General features: G+C 50.5%; 1 protein-coding gene and 1 long non-coding RNA gene across 4 annotated transcripts in view; one reads left to right on the top strand and one right to left on the bottom strand.

The window, feature by feature from the left end:
• ANKRD33B (ankyrin repeat domain 33B) overlaps positions 1-2,438 on the bottom strand; it is a 91,089-nt gene extending 88,651 nt beyond the window's left edge. For both annotated transcript variants that reach the window (XM_067730375.1, XM_067730376.1), the window contains exon 1: positions 1,942-2,438. In XM_067730375.1, coding sequence (XP_067586476.1) covers positions 1,942-2,295 — 354 coding nt within the window. In that variant the 5' untranslated portion in view covers positions 2,296-2,438. The remainder of the gene's footprint in view (positions 1-1,941) is intronic.
• Positions 556-6,511, top strand: LOC137221136 (uncharacterized). Of its 2 annotated transcripts, XR_010941881.1 has the most exons (3): positions 618-697; positions 973-3,610; positions 3,746-6,511. It is a non-coding gene; the product is annotated as an uncharacterized lncRNA (long non-coding RNA). The 2 variants fall into 2 exon arrangements; XR_010941880.1 differs by having other exon boundaries at positions 556-697; positions 973-6,511.
• Positions 6,512-21,488: the final 14,977 nt, after the last annotated feature.

The following is a 21,488-nucleotide window of genomic DNA, read 5'->3' as shown; positions in this document are numbered from 1 at the left end:
AAAAAGGTAAAAAGCTGGAGGATGGCTCTTCCGAGCAAGGAGAAGGTAGGTGAGTGAAAAACAGGACAAGACAGTAAACACGGCCATGTCAGAGCGCCGTGTGTTAGGGCATCTCATGCTCACAACCCCGGGAGGTTGGAGCTGCTGTCAGCCCTACATCACAACGGGTAAACTGAGGCAGAGGGGCGCTCGGAAGATGGAGCCAGCCTCCTCTGACTCTGCACTGAGGGAGGGGCTTTCAAAGTGGCCCAGAAACTCAGTCCATCAGACCCAAGCCCCTTGGGGATGGTTTACGCTGTTCTCAGTGGTCTCCAATGCAGCTGTTTTCCAGCTTTTATTTTTTGGCCCCAAAGGAAAAAACAAAGCCCAGCCCAGTGGAGCCTCAGAGTGGGGGCTGGGTGAGCCAGACCCACCCCTGCCCACTGGAGACCCCAGGCTGCCCGAAACCCGGGAGGGACCTACCCCACCCGTGTTCTTCCTGATGCTTATCGGGCCTCCTTTAAAGCAGCCCTGGGTACCTGCTTCAGCAAAGTGAGGTCTCACATAAGCATCTGTTTGTGAAAAGCCACCTTAGTAAAAGTGAAAGCAGAGCCTGCAGAAACAGCACCCACCGCCTGGCCACCAGAGGGAGGGCTGAGGTGCAGTCATTGCCGGGTGTCCCAGCGCCACCAGGGTGATCTGCCCACGGAGACCCCAGGTTAGCTCCCCCAGCCCTAGGGGCCTCAGGGCCGGCACCATCTGACACATCACACCAAGTGCAGAACCTTCCCCAAGTTCAAATGCTGTGTCAAGTTAGACCATACGTGTAGCAGCAGAAAATGACCCTTCCCGGGGCTCCTGTCTGCCTAAGGGCTCCTGTCTGCCTAAAGCGGGCCCAGACCACAGTCGGGGGCGAACCAGCCGGCCCCCTGAGATAAACCAAAGGCACAGGGTCCCACCAGTTCCCAAGGAAACGCACATCTTTCTTATCAGGCGTGGGCTCCCGAGCAAAAGCACTTTCCCTCCCGATCTGTGCCAGGCTGAGGCTGCGGATCCCCCGGGGACCGGGGAATGTGACAATCAGGTGAGATCTCTGCCACTAGGCACACAGCACAGACCACGGGCACTTGGCCACCGTGGGCACCCTTTGGTTTTTCCCTCCAGCTGCTTTGGTGGGTTGTGTTGTGAGAGCCAGTTCCTCTCAAGCCAACTTTTTCTAAGTGTTTCTCATCGTCTCTGAGTCTCGCCCTGACTGATGCGTACCCCGTGCCTCTCCCCGCCTCCACGCCCGCCTGCCTTACCTGCTGGGCGCGCGCCCCTCCGCGGCCCTCCCCGGGGCCTGGCTCTCCGCGGTGACCGTGCAGACAGCCAAGTCGGACATCACGCTGGCAGGTCACCGCGTGGGTCACCAGGAGCGGCCGGGCGTGGGAGGGGGGAGGGGTACGGGTAAGCAGGGGGTCCCAGAGGAAACTCCGAACCCGGGGGGCAGGAACAAGCCGATCCGCGCTCGGGCGTGGAAGGGAAAGTGCAGGGGCAGCGCGAGGGCCGAGGACTGGGGACAAGTGGGGCTCTGGGCAGAAGGGCTCTCCCCGGCAGGCGAGCAAGGATGACGGTCAGAGGGGACCGAGGGTGAAGGGAACCGGCGAGAGGCTTCCAACCCGGATCCCGGCGCGGGCCCCAGGCAGGAGTAAGAGGACTCCGGGGGCGGGAAACGAGAGGGGGCTGAGGTGAGCACGCCGGGACTAGCGTTGGCCCCCGCGGCGCTGTGACCTCTGGCAGATCAATCGTGCCGCCCCACCCCAGCCCGGGATGGGCAGGCCACCCAAGGCTCCACACGTGCCCCACGCCCAGAGAGCGAGGAAAAGGGTTCACCGCGGGTGCTGAACAGAGTCAGGATCCGGGTGGCGCGGGCAATAGGAGGTACGCGGAGGGCACCCGAAACCTGCGGGGACGCTCGCTTACCCGGCCGTTGCGGTCGGTCTCCTGTACCTCCTCGGCGCTGGGCCCCCGCCGCACCAGCGCCCTCAGCAGCCCCACATCGTTGGCGCAGGCGGCGCGCAGGAGGGTCGCCGCCTCCGGGACGGCCTCCGGGACGCTCTCCGCGCTCACGGAGCTGTACTCCTCCTCGCCTCCAAAAGGGTAGAAGGAGTCGTCCGAGGCGATGCTGCGGGTGTCGGGCAGACTCGAGAAGTCCTCGTACTCCTCGAAGTCAGCTGGGTCCTCCCCGGCCTGCGCGTCCCGGGGTGGGGACGGCGACTGCGGGGACACGCGGCGCGCCCCGCCGCCCTCCGGCCCGGGCCCGGCCAGCAGCACCATGCTGGCGGCCGGGGCGCGGGCCGGGGGCCGGGGAGCTGGCCAGGAGCCGGGGACGCGGGGCGCGCACCGAGGTCACCGCCTCTTGTCTCTGGCGGCCCCAGAAAAGCAATGCTCTGCGCGCCCCAGCTCGGCGGAAACGCGCGCCCGGCGGCTGCGCTCCAGGACTCCAGTCGCTGGAGGCTGAAGAAAGCCCCTAAGGGGTGGGCGGAGCCGCGGGGGCTTTCTGAGCGCGGCCGGCTGGCGCGGGGTGGGGGGGGGGCGGGGGCGGGGCGGCCGCGCAGGAGGAGGTGCGCGCCCCGGGTCCCGAGCCCGCAGGCCTGATCCTGCCAAAAGTTAAGAGCGAAGCAGCGGCTCCTCGGCCCCGCGGGGACAGCGCACCCGACTGCTTTGCCGGGGAGCGGAGAAATGCACGCGCGGGAGAACCAGAAGCAATAACTACAGAACCCGAACGCCCTTGTGGCGGGCGGCCCCGCCTCTCCCCTCCGGCGGCCCCGGGGATGAGGGCGAAGGTAGGGGTCGGAGAACGCCGCGGGCTGAGCCTGCCCTGGCGTCGGGAACGCCCAGATCCCCGAGGCCCGGAGCCGCCCAGGGCGTCAGGCCTCCGGGCTGGGGTGGGGGAAGTTTTTCAGCGTCCGAGGCTCGGAGCCCATTTTTGCATCTTCCCAGGAGTCTGGGCTCCGGGGCCAACTTCACTCCCGGCTTCAGACCCGGGCATCCCCGGGGCGCACTGGGCACGGAGGACAAGTGGATGCGTGGGAGGTGGTGTCCACCCCGGTGCCCCTCTGAACTGGGAGCTCCGTGCTGCCACGGGGTTGTCCCAACCCGGGGCGGGGCGTGGGGTGCGGGGGGAGGATTCGCGGAGTCCCCAGGTCACTCAGAACCCGGACCAGCTGTCGCTTTCAGGTTACTCCTAGAAGAGCGTCCCTGGGCAGGTGTCCAGGAGCCTCTGGGGGTAACATTTGGGTGGGAAAGGGCGGCTCCCGGCCAGAAGGGTTCCCTCCTCCTTCACCCCTGGCCAATGTCACCGTGCCCTGGATCTGCGGAGTCGAGACGGATTCACTGCGTGAAGCCGAGACGGGGCGCTGACCTCGCGGCTGGCCGCCAAACCCAGAGAGCAGGCCCGCAGGCGACGGCCGTGGTCCCATCGCCGGACTCTCCCTGGCCGGCGCTTGGCCTCTCCCCGTCGGTCCCGGTGCAGGGGTTGAGGATTAGCTGCGGGGAGCCCCTGACCTCCTGGAAGAGGATACACCGTGGGCCAAATCCTCGTTGGAAAGTCTTTGCGTGGAGGCGCGGTGTGAGGGCGCGCCGAGCCTGGGTAGGCGGTGTTGCATCTTTGACAGAAAGCATCGCAGATCCAGGGGCGGATGCGGAGACCACAAGGCAAACACCACCTCTTTCTCTCTGTCCCCTCTCCCTCCTTTCCTTGTTTTCTTTCCACCGCTCTTAACAGCGTGCCTGCCAGGTGCCAGCGCGTAAGAGGCCCTCGGGGTGCAAAGGTGAACCAAACCGGGCCGCCGCAGGCACTGGGGACAAACTAGAAGACCCCAGGCCCCGGGCGGGCAAGCTGAGGGCCACAGTGGGGAACGCGGTCAGAAATACCCGGGGTGGGCGGTGGAGGCCAGAGTGAAGTTTGAACTGCCTGCCGAAGGCCGCTTGGTCTTGAGCCCCTGGCGTTACCCTGCGCTGGGCCGCAACTGCGGTGGTGATCGCGCCGGCCTCCAGTGTCCTCGGGACCGGCTAACGTGGCTTCCTGAGGCAGGGAGGGCCGCGGCCGGAGGACAGCAACTTCTCGTGAAGACAGTTGGACGCCTGAGCGAGCCCTGAGCCAGAAGCGAACTTGCGTGCACTGGCCTCCTTCTGTAGTCCGGGGCTTTCTCTCCGAAGCCCAAAATACCCCAGATCGTTGTTTGCTTTTTACCTTTTCCTGTAACTAGCCGTATTTACGTACATTCCCACTTGGAATTTCCCCCTTTCAAGGTTGATGGCTGTTTTGGTGTTTCCAGAGGCCTGTTAAATGAAGTCAGGGGATTTACAAGTTGAAGTGACCAACACCCCCTCACCCCCAAGGTGGGTTGGGTTTGCTGGCCCTCTTTTTCCCCCAGCCAGTGCAGGGTACCGTGTGGTATTAAAGAAAGAACCCCAGTGGCCTGTGACAGGGTCCCGGCGGAGTTGGGGCAGTGGCCTTCCTGGCTGCAGTCCTGGAGTGGAGCACAGGGCACCCTCTTCTGGAGTGGGCAGCCCCTAGGTCCTCATCCCTGGTCACTTAGCAACAAAATTCAAGCTCTATCTTTAGAGTTCACCACTTCCTCCTTTCCTTCCTCAGAAATTTGGGTGCAAATAGCACTAAATGGTTTAGCCTTTAAAGGTAAACTTCTGAAACAGCCTGCTCCAAATAAGGACTCGTCATTTGTGAGTGATCGGACTCCAAATCTAAACTGATTATTTTCTCTTTCAAAAATGCACCCCTTGGGGCTTCCCTGGTGGCACAGTGGTTGAGAATCCGCCTGCCAATGCAGAGGACCCGGGTTCATCCCTGGTCCGGGAAGACCCCACATGCCGCGGAGCAACTAAGCCCTTGTGCCACAGCTACTGAGCCTGCGCTCTAGAACCTATGAGCCACAACTACGGAGCCCGCATGCCACAACTACTGAAGCCCGCGTGTGCGCCACAATGAGAAGCCACTGCAATGAGAAGCCCGTGCACCTCAACAAAGAGAAGCCCCCGCTCGCCGCAACTAGAGAAAGCCCGTGCGCAGCAACGAAGACACAATGCAGCCAAAAGTAAATAAATAAATAAATTTTTTTTAAATGCACCCCTTCTACCACAAAGACAAGAGAGTCTCGGTGTTATAAAAGAACATAAAATTAGGCATTTAGATTTTTTTGTAAAGTCAACGTTGCATCTTATATGTACAAAATCTACATAAGAAGGTGAAGGTAGCTTATCAAAACTGCCAACACACTCAGGATAACTCTTTTTTTTAGAATAACTCTTAAATGAGTAACATTGTGCAAAACTGTATTTTATCCAGAACTGTTCAATTTCAATGAACTATTTTAATTTATGATTTTTTAAGTGTTGTATATGTATGGCAATTAAGCAACTTACTGATTTAGTTGAATAATTTGTCTCTGAGCCACTAAAAAAAAGATTCACTACTTTATAGTTCTCAAAGAGGCCACCTAACTGCAGCACCTGTAACACCAGGAAGAGCTTTCAAAATTAAAAGCGGTGTATTTAAAGCTTGAAAACCAAATGCACCTGTAATGGCCTCCTCCCGCAAATATGTTTAGAAGGCAAAGTGCTGGGGGGGCAGGATGGGGGACCTAACGGTGGAGCAAACTCAAACCCTCCCCACTGCTCACCAAATAACACCCCACCCCTGGATCCAATGGCAGAGTGATTTTAAACACTTCACATTGTCTGGAATTTAGCACACAAATGACTGTTAACTTTCATTATTATTAAATTTAAAGTATCCATTCGACTTATCATATAAACTGCTCTGCAGGAGCTGCTTCTCCAAACGTGTTGCTCTATTTGCCAGAGAAGTAGCTCACGTGAGGTGAATGAGTAATGCTTTTTATTTTTTCTTTCGCAAGGCAGTGTAGCTGGGGATAAAGAGCAGATTGTGATATCAGACAGAACTGTCTTCCAATTCCGTCTCCTCCACTGCTGAGTTGCAGCCATAATAGTTCTAAATTTTGACTATTACTGGGTATACCTGTGTGTATTTGACCAATCTCCTAGTCTTGATATTTAGGACGTTCCCAGCATTTTCTTACCGTATCTGTAAAGAAAAAAAAACGTTTCTTGCCATTCCAGTTCTACAAAAATCAAGTCATAAGCCACTGCAGTCACCCACTGACAGGGAAATTCAGGATGGGGTGGGGGGGGAGAGGAAGCATTCTGTTCTTTGGACACCTGCCCCTAGATAGTTAAAATACACATCTAAAGAAAAATTTCAATGATCCCAGATTCTTGCACCTTCCCATACAGAGAAAAGCAGTAAAATCATTAATTTTAGGAGGCTGTTCTTTGTGATTAGCAGTGATCTTTTGATGTTCGACTCCATTTTTTTTCCAGCAAAAAATTCGTGTATATTCAGTCTCCCCCCTTACCTCTTTCAAAGCAGTACCTTGGAGCTATCTGAGAGGCTGTTTCCCAGACTGTAGTCCTCAGTAAGATCCCCGAATAAAACTTCACTTGCAACTTTTATGTTGTGTGTTTTTATTTCAGTCAACACATCCAAATGCATCCTTACTTGGTATTTTCTTGAGAGAACCTCCCACATCAGGTGGCTTGAGCATCTTAAACTTCAATATTTTCTTAACTGCTGTGTTCAAAATGGTAACCCAAAGTCTAGACTACTGGGGAAAAAATTCAAGAAATGTATAAAAACTGTTCTCAAGGAAAGAGACATGAGTCAATGGAGAGCCATACCATGATCTCAGATGGGAAATCTCGAATGAAAAGAAAATTGTTACTGAACAAAGTTCATGTGCCCAGCACAGTGAGGCCAAGTAAACCAAAATGTCAGAGTTTGGAGCAGAGAGAGGTTTATGGCAGAGCCAAGCAAGGAGAACGGGTGGCACGTACTCCAGAAACCTGAACTGCCCGATGGTTTTGGGGGAAAAGTTTGTATAGGCAAAATCTGGGGTGAGGGCTGAAGGGTATGTGACTTTCTCTGATCAGCTGGTGGTGAGGTAACAGAGCAGTTATCCAGGAATCTTGCACTTAACCTGAAGTTGCCATCCTGCCCCTGGGTGAGGGCCTTGTTCTGCAGAAAAACTCAGAGGTGTTGCTACATATATTCCTTGAGGAGTTCCTAGGACCCTGCTCCAAAGCTGCACTGTTTTTTCTTGACCGCTCCTCCTTTGTTTCTGCATCCCCTCCCTTCCCTAATTAGCAACTGTCCGAACCTGCCCTTTGGGACTCAGGGAAAGTCAAGGAGGCTGAATGAAGCCTATTTCCTACAAACAAGAAACGGGGGGCACAGAAAGGACTTGTGCCTGGGAGCCTCACAGGGTCCTGCTTGGTTTCAGAACCTGCTTGTCTCCTACTGTTCTAGAAACCACCAAATTCCAGTGGAAATTCATGGGCTGGGGGTGGTGTAGACACAACCAAATTAAAGCAGATCTCATGAGATAATACACATCTAATAATTTCCTTTGTTGTTCTTTAAGCTTCCAGAGCTGGTTTCCATAACAGCAACTAAAAGCACTTTAATTCTGCAAAAATAAATAAATAAAGCATATTTGAATCAACAACAGGGGTGAGGGATAAAAGAGGAGTTTGGGACTGACATATACACACTACTATATATAAAATAGATAACCAACAAGGACCTACTGTATAGCACAGGGAACTCTGCTCAATATTTTGTAATAACCTATGAGGGAAAAGAATCTGAAAAAGAATAGTTATATATGTATGTATAACTGAATCACTTTGCTGTACACCTGAAACTAACACAATACTGTAAATCAACTGTACTTCAATTTAAAAAAATAAAAATAAACAAAACAACAAAAAACGCCAAATGGGGGAAAAAATTAACTGTAGGAAAAACATTCATTGTGCCACCTGTTACAAGTGGTTGATGGCTGGAATATAGGGAGATTGCCTGCAAATCAAGAAGAAAGCACTGGGCATATCTATCTATTTTGTTAACCCTGGTGAGTGGCAATGTAGCTTGCCAAAATGAAAAGGCCTGTTTCTTGCTTTGGGTGGTGATGCTGAAAGCTGGGCCTCTGTGCACCGGTGCCGAATCAGATCTCAGAGACAGAATTTTGGGTGAAGTAGAAAAGAATAGCTTTGTCAGGCAAAGGAGGATACAGCGGGCTCCTGCCCCCAAAAAACTATGTGTCCCAACCCAGAAGGATTTGTTGAGGAGTTTTACAGCAAAGGTTCAAGGCTGGGGTTGCTGATAAGATTAAGGTGTGTGCAGGGCCTGCACTCCTCTAATTACCTGGTCTCCGGTAATCTTCTTGATGAGCTTCTCTGGTTCTTTTCATGTAGCCTCAGTTGGTTTCTTGGCTTCTCTTCCCTTGATTAGCACATGTTGAGTCTGCCCTTTGGAACTCACGGAAGGTCACGGAGGTTGGGGTCCGTTCCCTATAAATGAGAAAATGGGGGATAGAAAGAATTCCGTACGCAGGAACCCCACAGGGTCCTGCTCGGTTTCAGTGGCTGTGGACGAGGGCACCCCAGGCAGGCTTGGGGTCTGGACTGAGTGACGGCTGCAGTTAAAAGCAAAGAAAACTAGCCCAGTGCCTGGGGTTGGTGTCAAGGAAGAAAATGGGGGCTTGGGGAGACCCTGCGCTTGAAGGCTGAGACACTCTACTTTCTTGCTCTCACCTTCCTCTCATAAATCATCTTCAAGGATGGACTTCAGAGAAGCTCATCACCTCCTGAAGTTGGCAGCAGGCTCCTCCAGCTCTCCCCCTGCCCACGTGAGAAGTAGAAGTGCATGGGGGATGGGACTTTTCTTAGTCACTCTTTTTTCAAAAAACAATTTAAGCAAACCAAACATTTTTGGTTGGGAATTTTTGCAAATTTCCTTGAGTTTTTTGTAGTAAATTAAAAGTGTCCTGAAGTCCATCTACAGAATGGCTGGGCCAGATTACCCTTCTGACCTACTTAAAAATACAAGAAAAAGTCTCCTGTGTATTTCTGGGTCTCCCTGTTAAAGAGATTAGCAGGTCTTTGGTGCTAACTTGATTCAGTGGACAGCTGCGAGATCCCTGCCATTGTAATCTGGATTGGCGTAAACATTTAAGAACTTCATTTTCTTTTAGGAAGGATTTCTGCTTTTGTGATTAAATATTTGGAAGAAGTATATGCATGTGTGCATCTAACTGGCAGTTCTTCTGCCTTTTTCCTGTTCTTGATGGGAGTTAACGATAAAAGGGTATCAGTAGGGAAGCCATGTTTACTCCAAGGACAAAAGGCCTTGGATCCTCATCTGAATAAAAGTGATTGGATTTTTAAGGCCAATTTAGGAAGTCATATGTGATGTGAAAAGCTATTAAAGGACCTACTGAACAGAAGGCTTCTCCACGACCCACCCTGGCCTCCCACCCTGGTACAGGGCAAACACTCTTTTCCCCATCACCGCCCCTTTGTTCATGCACCTATAATAGTTCCTATTACCCTGTTTCCCAAAATTTTTTGCAAAACTATTTTCCTTCTCATAAACTGAGAATTCACTAAATTCAAGGACCAGGTCTTATTGGTTTTTGGGTTTTTTTTTTTTAATTGAGGTATAGTTGATTTGCAGTGTTGTGTTAATTTCTACTGTACTACAAAGTGATTCGGTTATACATATATATATATACATATATATATATACATTATTTTTCATTTTCTTTTCCATTATGGTTTATCACAGGATATTGAATATAGCTCCCTGTGCTCTACAGCAGGACCTTGTCGTTTATTATTAATTTACTTAATCTCCAGCATCTAAGAGGGCGTCTCAGCATCTTGATTCATGCTCAGTAGATCTCTATTAAATGAAAGAGAAGATACGGCATCCTAAACCAGGGCCCAGCTGTCTGTCAGGTCCTTCTGAGTTTAGACAAGATCAAGCACAGATCAGGAAACTGAATTTTCTTTAGCCACTTGCATGTCTAAGTCTTTGGATCTTCAGGAATTAAAAACAAACAAAAGAAAAAAAAAATTATCAAAGGTAGGAAGACATAGGACCCTGGGGATGTCTGCATTCTGTACCGGCTTCTGACCAGCAGCGGTTCTCTATAAAGCCGGATTAATATCTTGCCATGTGTAACCACCAATCAGACTGCTGGGGGCACACGCTAAGGAGACTCGGGTCTCACCCAGTGCTGGTGGTCCTGCTTCTAGAGGGGCATCTTGTGAAACAGGACGGATGGGGCGACACGCACGGCTCTGAGCCTGGACCCACGTGTCCTTAGGGCAGGGCTTTCAGGCCCCATCGCTCTCCCTAACTGAGCCTAAATTCAGTAATCAAAGCAAAGACTAAATCAGAATTTTAAATGACTCTGATGAATCATTCAGGTTGGCTTCCACCTATTCTTGGCCTAATTCTCCTGGCTGCATTTCACGCCAAAATGTTCTCAGGGGGTCAAAGCTAAGGGCAGAGAGAATTTGGGCTGAACGTGCCGTGCATGATGAGAGGATCACTGGGCAAATATTTTAAAAATGAAGTAAAAATTAATTCCCTGCCATATTAGTTTACTAGTACGGTTGTAACAAAACATCACAAAGTGGGTGGCTTAAACACTCGGAATGTGTTCCCTCACAGTTCAGGAGGCTGGAGGCCTGAGATCAAGGTGTCGGCAGGGTTAGTTTATTCTGAGGCTGCGAGGATCTGGTCCAGGCTCTTTCCCCTGTCTTCTGTTGATTTGCTGGATATCTTTGGCTTTCTTCGGCTTGTAGAAGCATCACCCCATGTCTACCTCCATCTGTGTGTGTCTCTGAATCCAAATCTCCCCTTTTTTTTAGGACCCCAGTCATATTGGATTAGGGCCCATCCTAATGACCTCATCTTAACTAATTACATCTGCCACAACAATATTTTTAAGTAAGGTCACATTCTGAGGTTCTGGGGGATTAGGACTTCAACATATGAATTTTAGGGGTACACATTTCAATCCATAACCCCTGCCCTTGGAGGGCTTCCATTCTATTGGGAATACAAATACATGAAATGCACTGCATGTGAAATAGTATTACCTGCCAAGAAACAAAGATAAAGTAGGGACAGAGAATGGGAAGGATCCTGGGGTTAGAGTTTTAGTGGAGGGGGCTAGAGAAGGTCCCGCTGAGGAAGGGGCTTTGGAACTAAGACTTAAAGGAAGTGGGGGAGTGAGCCATGCAGGTAGTGGGGTCCCCATGCATCCCTGTCTCCTGTCTGCATGTCCCTCCCCTCGGGGAGGGTCCTGTGATCCCTGTCCTACCTGCTCCAGCAGCTTGAGCCTCGTCCTCTCCCCGCCCCAATCCCGGCTCCAGCAATTTGGACTCCCCAGGGTGCTGGACCCGCCACCCTATCCTTCCTTCATTCCCCACGGTGGCCTCAGATCTTCCCCGACTTCCCCCAAGCCTAAGCCACGACCCTCCTCCAAAGCTCTCACCTCCTGCTCTACAGAGAAACGGGAGCAACCTCTTCCAGACGGAGCGCCCCAGACCCCCCTCTCCCAGCTGAGATTTATCTGCGTCCCTGACCTTTGTCACTTCTCAGTTTCCGGTGGAAGAGACCTCTCCCCTACAGCTAAACCTGGAGCCTTCCTCCCTGGGGATTCTGGATACTACCACCAACCAACCCCCGACGGTCCTCATGTCATCCTGTGGCAACTGTCCTCTGCAATCCACAACCCCGCTCAGCTCTGCATCTTAAACCAGACTCTGCTGCTTCCCCCAACCCTTTTCCACCCACCTCAGTCCCACCTGCCTCACCGTCCCAGCCAAACCTTCCTCAAGAAAGATCTCCTTCAACAAGCTCCACTTTCCATCTTTTATTTACTCATTAAAAAATGTATATATATAATGTTTCTTTGCAAATTGCAAAAGTAGTATGTGCTTTTTGGAAACACTCTGCGCCTCCACCCCCAACACTCTGAGTGTATAAAGTAAAGACGTCTCCCGTCTCTGTTCTCCCTGTTACTATTTGAATCACTGTCATGTGCTTCTGCCCCTCCTCTCCTTTCCCAAGGGTCCTGCAGGGGCTTCTTTTCTTTTAAATTCAATGGACATTGCCAGCCTCACCCAAATCTGACATCAGCACGAGCCCCATACTCTGCCTGAACAGTGACCATCTACAGCAGACACAGACGCCGTCGCTTGGACTCACGCTGGCTGCTCGCACGGTAGTCGCCCAGCTCTCCAGTCCAAAGCTGGGAAGTGAGAAGCCTCCCTCGCACCATATTCCAAAACCCCTGTCCTTCCTGAGGCTCCAGGAATGGGAAGGAGGTGGGAGTTTTGCCCATGTGGGACTGCAGAGGGCAAGGCTCAAGGGGTGTGAACCAGATTGTGAATCTCAAGAACAGAGACCTGTCCAGCTGTATCCTAAAGCAGCACGTGGCCCAGACGATGCTCAGGAAACGTTCCTGATTGAGTAAATAAGAGATGGCTGAGCAATCCCAGCTTTCTTGAGATCCTAAACCTAAAGCAACTCACTCACCCTGCCCAACCTGGAGTATCCTACCCGACCCGGAAGACATTAGCTCGTCAATTCCAAAGACAAACAACCCCGGGTACAAAGATTGTGGGATCTACACCCACCTCTTACCACATTAACTGTGGTGAGCCCACAGTTATGACTTTTTTTGGACACATTTTTACAGTTGACTACGACTGCCTCTGGTCCCATGGTATAGATTGTCTCGAGAATTCACCAGAACATTTTGGCATTTTATTCTTGGACCAGAAATATCCCCAGTTTACGACAATAAAAATCCCCCAATTCTGTTCTTCCCTCTCCTAATCTGCAGTTATTCAGTCACCTGGTTTCTGGAGGAAGCAGATGCACAACCAGCATCTCAATTTGCACATTGTACCACAGATTCCTCCACAGAATCCTCCCTGCTGGTGACTCACGCCCACATTCCCCGCAGCAGCAGTTGGCTTCTGAGTCCCCCTTACCAGACTGCAAGGCTGCTCTAGGGATCAGCTCCCCTTTGAGACCTGGTCTCTGGTTTCTGGTTTCTTCTCTGTTAGCACAGACCTCTCTCTTCCCCTCCCACCCCTCACAAACATTCTCCTTGACAGAATTTCTTGAGTAAGCATTGATGGAATGGGTGGAACAGAACACGTCTCAGCACGGTCCTGCTCTGCAGGCTTGCACTTGCTCCCGACGATGAGATGCCTGTACCTGCCCGTGTGCTCACGACATAGGCAGCCAGGGTCCCCTGACAGCTACCAACCGCTGGGGCTGTCGATGACTCACACTGGAAGGGCTGAACAATGTCACAAAGAGAGAAGGACTTAATAAAGGTCTCAAATTTATTATTTTTTTGGCAGGGGGAGGTACCAAATTACTTTATTGGAAGGAATGGTATAAGAAAGGAACTTAAGCAGATGTTTTGGTGCAACTTCTAGAAAAGGTCAAGGTAACCCCAACATGCATGCACTTCCTTGGTGCCCAGGACGTCACCCCCGTGGCTCTGGAAGCCAGCCCGAGGCTTAGCTCTTGTCGTCACTGTCTCCCAGGGTGCGCTTGTCAAAGTGACAGTCTGCCGGCCAGAGTTGGGACCCCCATCTTGCACGAGTTTGTTATGTGGTCGCCCAGGTCTTTGATGGATTTCACCCGCTCATTCAGGTCATGCGTCTCAATGAAGTCACCCAAATGGGGGTCATTTTGTCAGCGGCCAGTTTGTGCGGTTCTGGTGATAACAGATCCATGCTCTTTTCCATGTAAACTGCACACTCCGGCAGATTCAGCCTGTTCTCCCAGGTGTCACGGCCCGGTTTCTTGATCTCCTCAAGGAAGATTCGGCCACCTCGTTGGTTCTGCAACTTCATCGGTTTCTCACTCTCCTCACGAGATCAGTGAAGAAAAGACTTTGCAAAGTTCTTCAAAGCAACATCACCGGGTCAAGGTCGTCAAGGCACGGGTAGGTCGAGGCACAGAGCTCCAGGTTGATCTGGAGGTAGATGGCTGCCCGGAGTCCTGCTGGCTTTGCCGGGGGGATGCAGGTATCCTGGCGGTGGCAGCGGGGCCTGGGGGGTCTGAGGGCCCGGGGAGCAGGGGCCCGCTGGGGTTGGGGAGGAGGGCCAGGTGCTCCAAGCACTACTGAAGAAGGACACCATGGCAAATCTCTCTCAGACTGTCTTGGATTCCAATAGTGGAGCCCAGTGGATACTTGTCTCGAGGGGAGTAGCCTGACCAGAGTCTTTGTGACCCCAACCAGAGGCAGGGTAGACAGACAGAGGCTGCCTTGCCAGTTGATTGAACGTGCAGGCATTAGACCCAGAATAGTGTAAAGAAGTCAATACTTCATCTCACTTCAACCTCAGTGGAGCCTTACCGTGAGTGTGTCTGGGTGCTGGGTGCGCTAAAGGGAACCTGGCTCCTTTGTGTCTTGTAGGCTGACGGGCTCCGGTTGTCCCCGCACTCCCTGCCCCAAACCCTCCAGTCTCAACCAGAAGAGCTTTGACGCTGAACTGGCAGGAACACACGCACCGTAGAGGACAGAGATCACAGCAGTTTTGACTTCATGCTTCTCTTGCTCTCTATTGTGGATGATTTTTCACTGCTCATCATGTCAATCTCCACTCTCTCTTTGAGTCCCAGTTCTTGGACCCAGATTGCCCTTCGCTAGATTGTCAGAGGAATGAAACCAAATTGCTCTCCATCTGGAGAATCTCAGGTATTCTAGCCTTTGAAGATGTCTGAACTATATCAGTCTATTTTTTAATTTATTTGTATTTTTATTTTTGGCTCCACCGCGCAGCTTGTGGGGTCTTAGTTCCCCCACCGGGGATTGAACCCACGCCCCCTGCAGTGAAAGCGCGGAGTCCTAACCACTGGGCCACCAGGGAAGTCCCCAGTCTATGTTTAAAAATGTTTTCCCTAAAATCTCCCAAATTTCTCGAACTGAACTTCGTTTCTGTTTGTCCCACACCAGTCCGCCTCGGGCTCTTTGCTCTGGGCATCCTATCAGTGCCCCTGCCCCACCTCCTGTCTTTATGTCTCTGACTCTCCAAACTTCAGGTGTGCTCACTGGGACCCTGTTGATGAAGCATCCACTGAACCCCACCACACGACCTGGGATCCCTCTTGGCAGCAGGAAGTGGGGCTGTACCCACACAACAGAGAATCAAAACGCGTCCCTCGCCGCAGCCAATTTGTGCTCGGGTCTCAGAGTTCTCAAATGAAGTGGGATCACCCCCTTGCAAATACTCCTAGTAACATTTACTTCCACTAGTTCTGCCGTGGGGTCATCTGTGAACACTTGCCCCTCAGCAGAATCAGACTCTAGAGAGTAGAGTTAAAATGTTGTGTAAATGACCCTTGACACTGAGATGGTGGAATTCTACACATCGAGTGGAATTCATTTTCTGCGAATCTGGGAGAGACTGCCTTTGTTCTGTTCTAGCTGCGGACCCTCTGGTGGCCTCATTTCCCACCCCGCCTCTAACCCAACTCTTCGTGCCTCACTTGACCTTGTTGCTAGGCATTGCCACATCCCAGAACCCTCCAACCCCTTCTTCGATCACTCAGCACCACACCCTCGTTCCTGCTCTTTCTCTTTCCCTGTTGCAGGTTAATTCTACAAGGTCTCACCTAAATTCTTCTCATATCAGACTCTGCCTCCAGAACTTACCCTTGACTTTCCACCACCCACAACAAGAGAACCCCTTCCCTGGGGTCACGCCTACCACCCCCCTGCTGGAACATCACCGAGGCTGTTGAGTACCGCACCCATCAGGGGTCCTGACAATGTGGGTGTGGTCTGCACACTGAGTGGGGGCCAGTCTTCGAGCCCCTCAACAAGTCTGTGTGCATTCTTGGTTCTTGCCGCTCTAGACACTCGCCACTTTCTCCCCGGCTTGGTCTTACCAGGCACCCTGACTCTCCAGCGTCAGTGGTCCACAAAGCTCTTCGCTCCGTGCCCATCTTCCCCGGGCAATCTCACCTTCTGCCTGGCTTTCCCCCATACACAGGGCTCCTGGGGTAAGCTTTACAAACACACAGAGCCTGATGTACTCTGGGTAGCACCTCCTGGAGGTCCCTTAGGCGTCTTAGGAGTCTTTCTGGGCCAGACTGAACTCATCTTCTTCTCCCACAAATTGGCTCTCCTTCTGCCCTTCTTACGTTTAGTGACACCACCACCTGCCCAGAAACCCAAGCCAGAGCCTCAGTCCTCCTCCTGACTTCCAGACCTCCCCTAGCATTGCTTGTTTTCCCTACCCCTCTCTCTGTGTCCCCTGCCACATCAGATGTCTGCTCAGGACGCCTGTCTGGGGTTTTAGGTCCATATCCCCAGCCTGGTACTATCCATTGCACATGGGGGCATATGGCATGGTTGTTAAGTTGAGATTTGGCACATCAGTGTTCAAAACCCTACTTAGCATCAACCCTGTGACTCAGTAATTCCACTCCTGATCACGTACCCGGCACAAATGTGTACATATTTCCAACAAGACAGAGACTGGGCTCTTCACGGTAGCTTCCTTCATCACGGGAAAGAGGAGGAAGGAGGAGAATGAGGCGAGAAACAAAACAACAAGGACTAGAAGAAAACAAATGTTCACCAACAGGAGACTGGATAAATTTGTTGTGGCGTATTCACACGGTGGAACACTATACTGCCGTGAACATGGGTGAACTCTGCTGCTCTCAACAACATGGGTGAATATCACCGACATGATGCTGGCCAAAAGGAGGCAAACACGAAAGAGAGCACATGCCACATGATTCCATTTATAGAAAGCTTAAAATCAGGCAAAACTAAGCTCTGCTGTATGAAAGGTGGTCTGCTGTATGAAAGGTGGATAGTGTTTACCTTTGGGGAGGAGGGGGGGTAGTGGCTGGGAAGGGTACAGAGAGGGGTTTGGGGCCCTTGGAATGTCATGTCCTACTTGCGATCCTGAGAGGTGGCTGCACAGATGGGTTCACTTTGAGATGATTCATCCATCTATACACATCTATACACGTAGGGTTTTTCCAAATGTATGCTATACCTCAATACATTTTCTAAAAGTTCAGCTCTTTTTGGCTTGGGCAAGTTATTTAAACGCTGTAGGGCTACATATTCCTCTCTACAGGTAGTAACACCTCCCTTACAAGGTTGTAAGAGAACATTCAGAAAAGCAATACGTGGGAAAGGTTTAACATGGAAAGTGCCATTGAATGAGCGCTGCATTAATATTAGCTAATATCCTTATGATTAGCACTCAGTGAAGGTTTGTGAAAGGAAGGATAAACCCAGAGCCCCAGCTCTCTCCCCACCCCAGAAATTCCTTTTATCCCTGTAGCTGGAGGCTGTGCCCCTACAGAAGGCCTCCTAGGAACCCTCTGGGATAGAGCCCACCCTCCTCTAGCCCCCCGCTGAGAATGGAATTCCTGCTTCCACCCCACTCTGTGGTGCGGGGAGGGCGTCTCCCAGCTCCAGATCTTCTGGGGATCTGGAATTCAGGACTGTTTCTAGTACTACTCATGGTTCAGGCATTTCTCTTTGGCTTGGAAGCTTAACCATTACTCATATCATTGTTTACCCCCAACTCCCCACGGCCAGATCAGCGATGGCGGGGACGCTCACTCTGTGTGTCCCTTGGACCTACTGCTGCTCGTTTTAACCCCAAAATAACACTGAGGATGAAGAATGTGCCCAGTAGCTACCAATCCCCAACAAGCCCACTAGAAATAAACACTGTTCTTCAGATCAGCCTTGTTAGGGGGATATTATTAACACACTACCTAAGGAAGTAATGAACTTCCCTTGGCAAGTAGGATAGTCTTTCAGCTACTGTTGAACCTCTTTGTGCTTCAGTTTCTCTGTCTGTAAGGATGGGAATAGTAATAGCACCTTCTTCATAGTTTTATTAATGAGGCGTAAATGAGCTAATTTATGTAAAATGCTTAAAACAGTACCTGGCACATAATAAGCTTTACATATGTTAGTACTGGGGTTACTGTTGTTCTTTAGAACACAAGCACATGGTTCCTCCAGTTTAACTGTCCTGAAGGGAGAGCTGTGGTCTTCCTCTGCTCCAAATACCTCCAGTTATACCAGATTCCAGAAGAAGGAATTGGAGAAGCAGAGTGGAGCTCGCCGAGGGTACCAGCCACCTGAGACCCAGGTATAATTAGGGAAGATTGAAAATGGAAGCAGTGAAAGATGGTAAACAGATTAGGCAGGGATGTCACTGTCATACTCTCCAAACCTCCAGTGCCATCAGGTGCCACAAAATCGAGGTGGACCCACGTTGGGCCATCTCTTTTACTGAGTCCAAGCTATACTGCTTGCTGCACAACAGGCCAGTAAACCAGGAGACAAGTCGTTGGGGCAAGGAATAGTGACTTTATTCGGAAGGCTAGGAACCAAGAAGATGGTGGACTTATGTCCCAAAGAACCATCTCCCCTGAGTTAGAACTCAGGCTTCTTTTATACTAAAAGGGGAGGGAAGAAAGTCAAACATTTCTTGGTTCTGGTCAGCCCTCAGAGGGGATGTGTTCATTTCTTCCTGCCTGCAGTCATTCACAGGTGGGCCTGGTCATGTTGTTTCCTGTGAGCTAAACAAAGGTGTTTTAGCTTAACACTCTTTACCTGGGAGGCAGGGTTCCCAGAGATGGGCCATTATGTATAACTTAAGCTTACAGGTAATATCCCTTTAGTGATTAACTTGTAATAGAATACAAAGGTTCTTCTCAGGAATTCCCTGGTGGTCCAGTGGTTAGGACTCCATGCTTTCACTGCCGAAGGCGTGGGTTCAATCCTTGGTTGGGGAACTAAGATCCCACTAGCTGCGTCGAGCAGCCAATAAAACCCCCAAAATCCAAAGGTTCTTCCCTATTACATCTCCAGGGAGCCCATGGCCACCACCCAGCATCCCAGCATCTGTGGCAGCAGTGTCACCTTCTTTAAGCAGTTCCCTCTTTAACACAACCCTAGTTGCCCTTCCACAGCTGTGCAGTGGGGCACAGTCACCTCCAGTCTGCCTGCCTTCTCTCCTTGTGGCCCAGGACAGGAGCACAGAAATAACATGGAAAAGCTTCCAGAACCTTACAGACTTCTGCAACCACAGACCTGATCTGGAGTTACCAGCTCCCTTCAACCGTGAAACCTGGAAGGCCCACTGAATTCCTACTCTTGGCTTTTAGTGGGGCACATTGGTCTCCTAGAACCTTCCTCCACCACCCTGCCAATCCCTTCCTGGGGCAGACCTCATCTTTCCCTCCAGAGGCGCTGCTTCCCAACCCTGAAGATGGAAAAGCCACCCAAGGTACAACCACAGATATTCCCGAGTCTCTAGTGAGTATTTACATCTTTGAAATCTTCCAGACCCCAAATCCACCTCTCTGGCTCCAACCATAAATATATTTAGACCAAATCACCTCCCAAAGAGGTAAACAGAAAAATGTATAAATAAGAACAATTCTAAACAAACTGCCCATTTCTCCCAAAATAACAATTTGAAAATAAAAGTATCTGAAAACTTCCTCAATTTATAACAGCTGATTTGCTAACCATCTACACATTGCCATGCCATAGGACACAATTGTAAACTTAAAAAAAGAAATAGATTTAGACGTTTTGTGAATTCGGAGGCAAAAGAAGAAGAATCTGGGAAAAGTAGGATCAGAGTCTCAATTACATTCTTTAAAATCAGGCTGAATATTGGTGAAAATGGGTCAACAAGCACTGTCTTTTTAAAAGGTGGGAGTTCAGTGGGAAAAGGGGATCAGCTTCTCCCAGTTGCAATTCACAAGGGAGCCGCTGAGGACAGGGCCTTTGGATGGGGCGAAGCGAGTTGGATTCAGGAGGAAGCATTAGTGTCAGGTGCTTGGGCTCTAGGTGAGGGCTCCACCCACTTGGGATGCAGGACAGAGAACCTGAGGAGACGTCTCTGGGAGGCTGGAGCGGGTGCTGAGTGGAAGATAGAGGGGGTTCAAGGCACCCTTGACCTACTTCAGCCTTTGGCTCAGGGCTAGAGTAGGGTCCATGGAAGGGGAAGGGAATTCCCTTGTGCTTTCTTTTTCCTCCTCTTTTCACTGTTAAAAAGTAGTTTTTTAAAAAAGGTAAAATCATGACTCTCACATACATATAAAAATAAATGCTTGTTAAAGATTTTATTCAACAAAGGAAGGAACCAGGCACACATGCCAATCTGTTTAAAAGAGAGTCCAAAGAGCAGACCCACTTACAGATCAGGAATATTTAAATGAACGTGCAGATGAAGGAAACACTGGTTGTTCCAGGTGCTGGGAGAGAGAGAAGGCAATTACACCTCTCCTGAACAGGACAGACTGTGCGTGTCTATAAACATTAATCCTTTGCATTGTTATTAGTTACTGTACCTGGTTGAATAACGCCCACCGAAAATTCACATCCATCCGAGAACCTGCGAATGGGACCTTATTTGGAAATACGGTCTTTGCAATGTAATCAAGTTAAGATGAGGTCATCCTGGATGAGGGTGAGCCCCAAATCCAATACGACTGATGTCCTTAGAAGAAGATGGAAGTTTGGACACAGACACACGCACGGGGAGAACATCATGTGAAGACAAGAGTGGAGATCGTAGTGATGTGTCTGTGAACCAAGAAGCCCAAGCATGGCTAGCGGCGGGAAGGAGAAGCTGGAAGAGGTGGGGAGGGATCCCCCAGAGCCTTCAGAGAGAGGATGGACCTGCTGACACCCTGACTTCAGACTTCTAGGCTCCAGAGCTGTGAAACAATCCATTTCTGTTCTAAACCACTTAGCTGGTGCCACTTTGTTACGATAGCCCTAAGAAACTAACACAGGTACCTACAACTTACTGAGACAGAAAACAGCTCAAAGACAATGAAAGACTAGAATCAGACAACCTGGAAGGTTGTACTGTTGGTGGACGATGTTTTCCTACGCCTCATTAAATCTCCTTGTTCTCAGCATCCAAACCTGCGGAGGGCCCGCTTTCAATCTACCTGAGTCCATATATGTCCGAAGTCCTTGATTAGTATAATTCATTTCACATGGATATAGGACATTGGTGAGGCACCCTTTATAACATTTTGTTTAATGCAGACATAATTCTCCATGCCAAAAAAAAAGCCTGACAAATAGTATTTTAATACACATCTCTGTTCCTAACCTGAGGGCTGCCTACTTTAAAATTTGGTTTTATGTCCATATAAAAAAATCAGAGTAGTTGAGATTCACAGAATAACTCTTGCTTCTCTGGGATTCATTGCTGTGTCATTCCATGTTAAGCACTCTTTTTTTTGGCTTCACCACAGGGCTTGTGGGATCTTAGCTCCCTGACCAGGGATCGAACCCGGCCCCCGGCAATGGAGGCACAGAGTCCTAACCACTGGATCGCCAGGGAATTCCCAAGCACTTTTTCTTTGGAAGTATTTAGTAGGAGTGGGGTCCGGCAGAATATGGCCGGCAGGTATGGGAAATTGGGGGAAACATATTAAGCATTTTAATGTTATATTTGGAAAATTAAAAACAGATATTTATTTTATAATACAAACTACAGAGAACAAATAAGTCCCCTGAATG

Source organism: Pseudorca crassidens, chromosome 3 (assembly GCF_039906515.1).
Source record: "Pseudorca crassidens isolate mPseCra1 chromosome 3, mPseCra1.hap1, whole genome shotgun sequence".
In the NCBI taxonomy this organism is placed as follows: Eukaryota; Metazoa; Chordata; class Mammalia; order Artiodactyla; family Delphinidae; genus Pseudorca; species Pseudorca crassidens.
The sequence above is the reverse complement of the archived record's forward strand: the minus strand, read 5'-3'. Positions and strand labels throughout refer to the sequence as shown.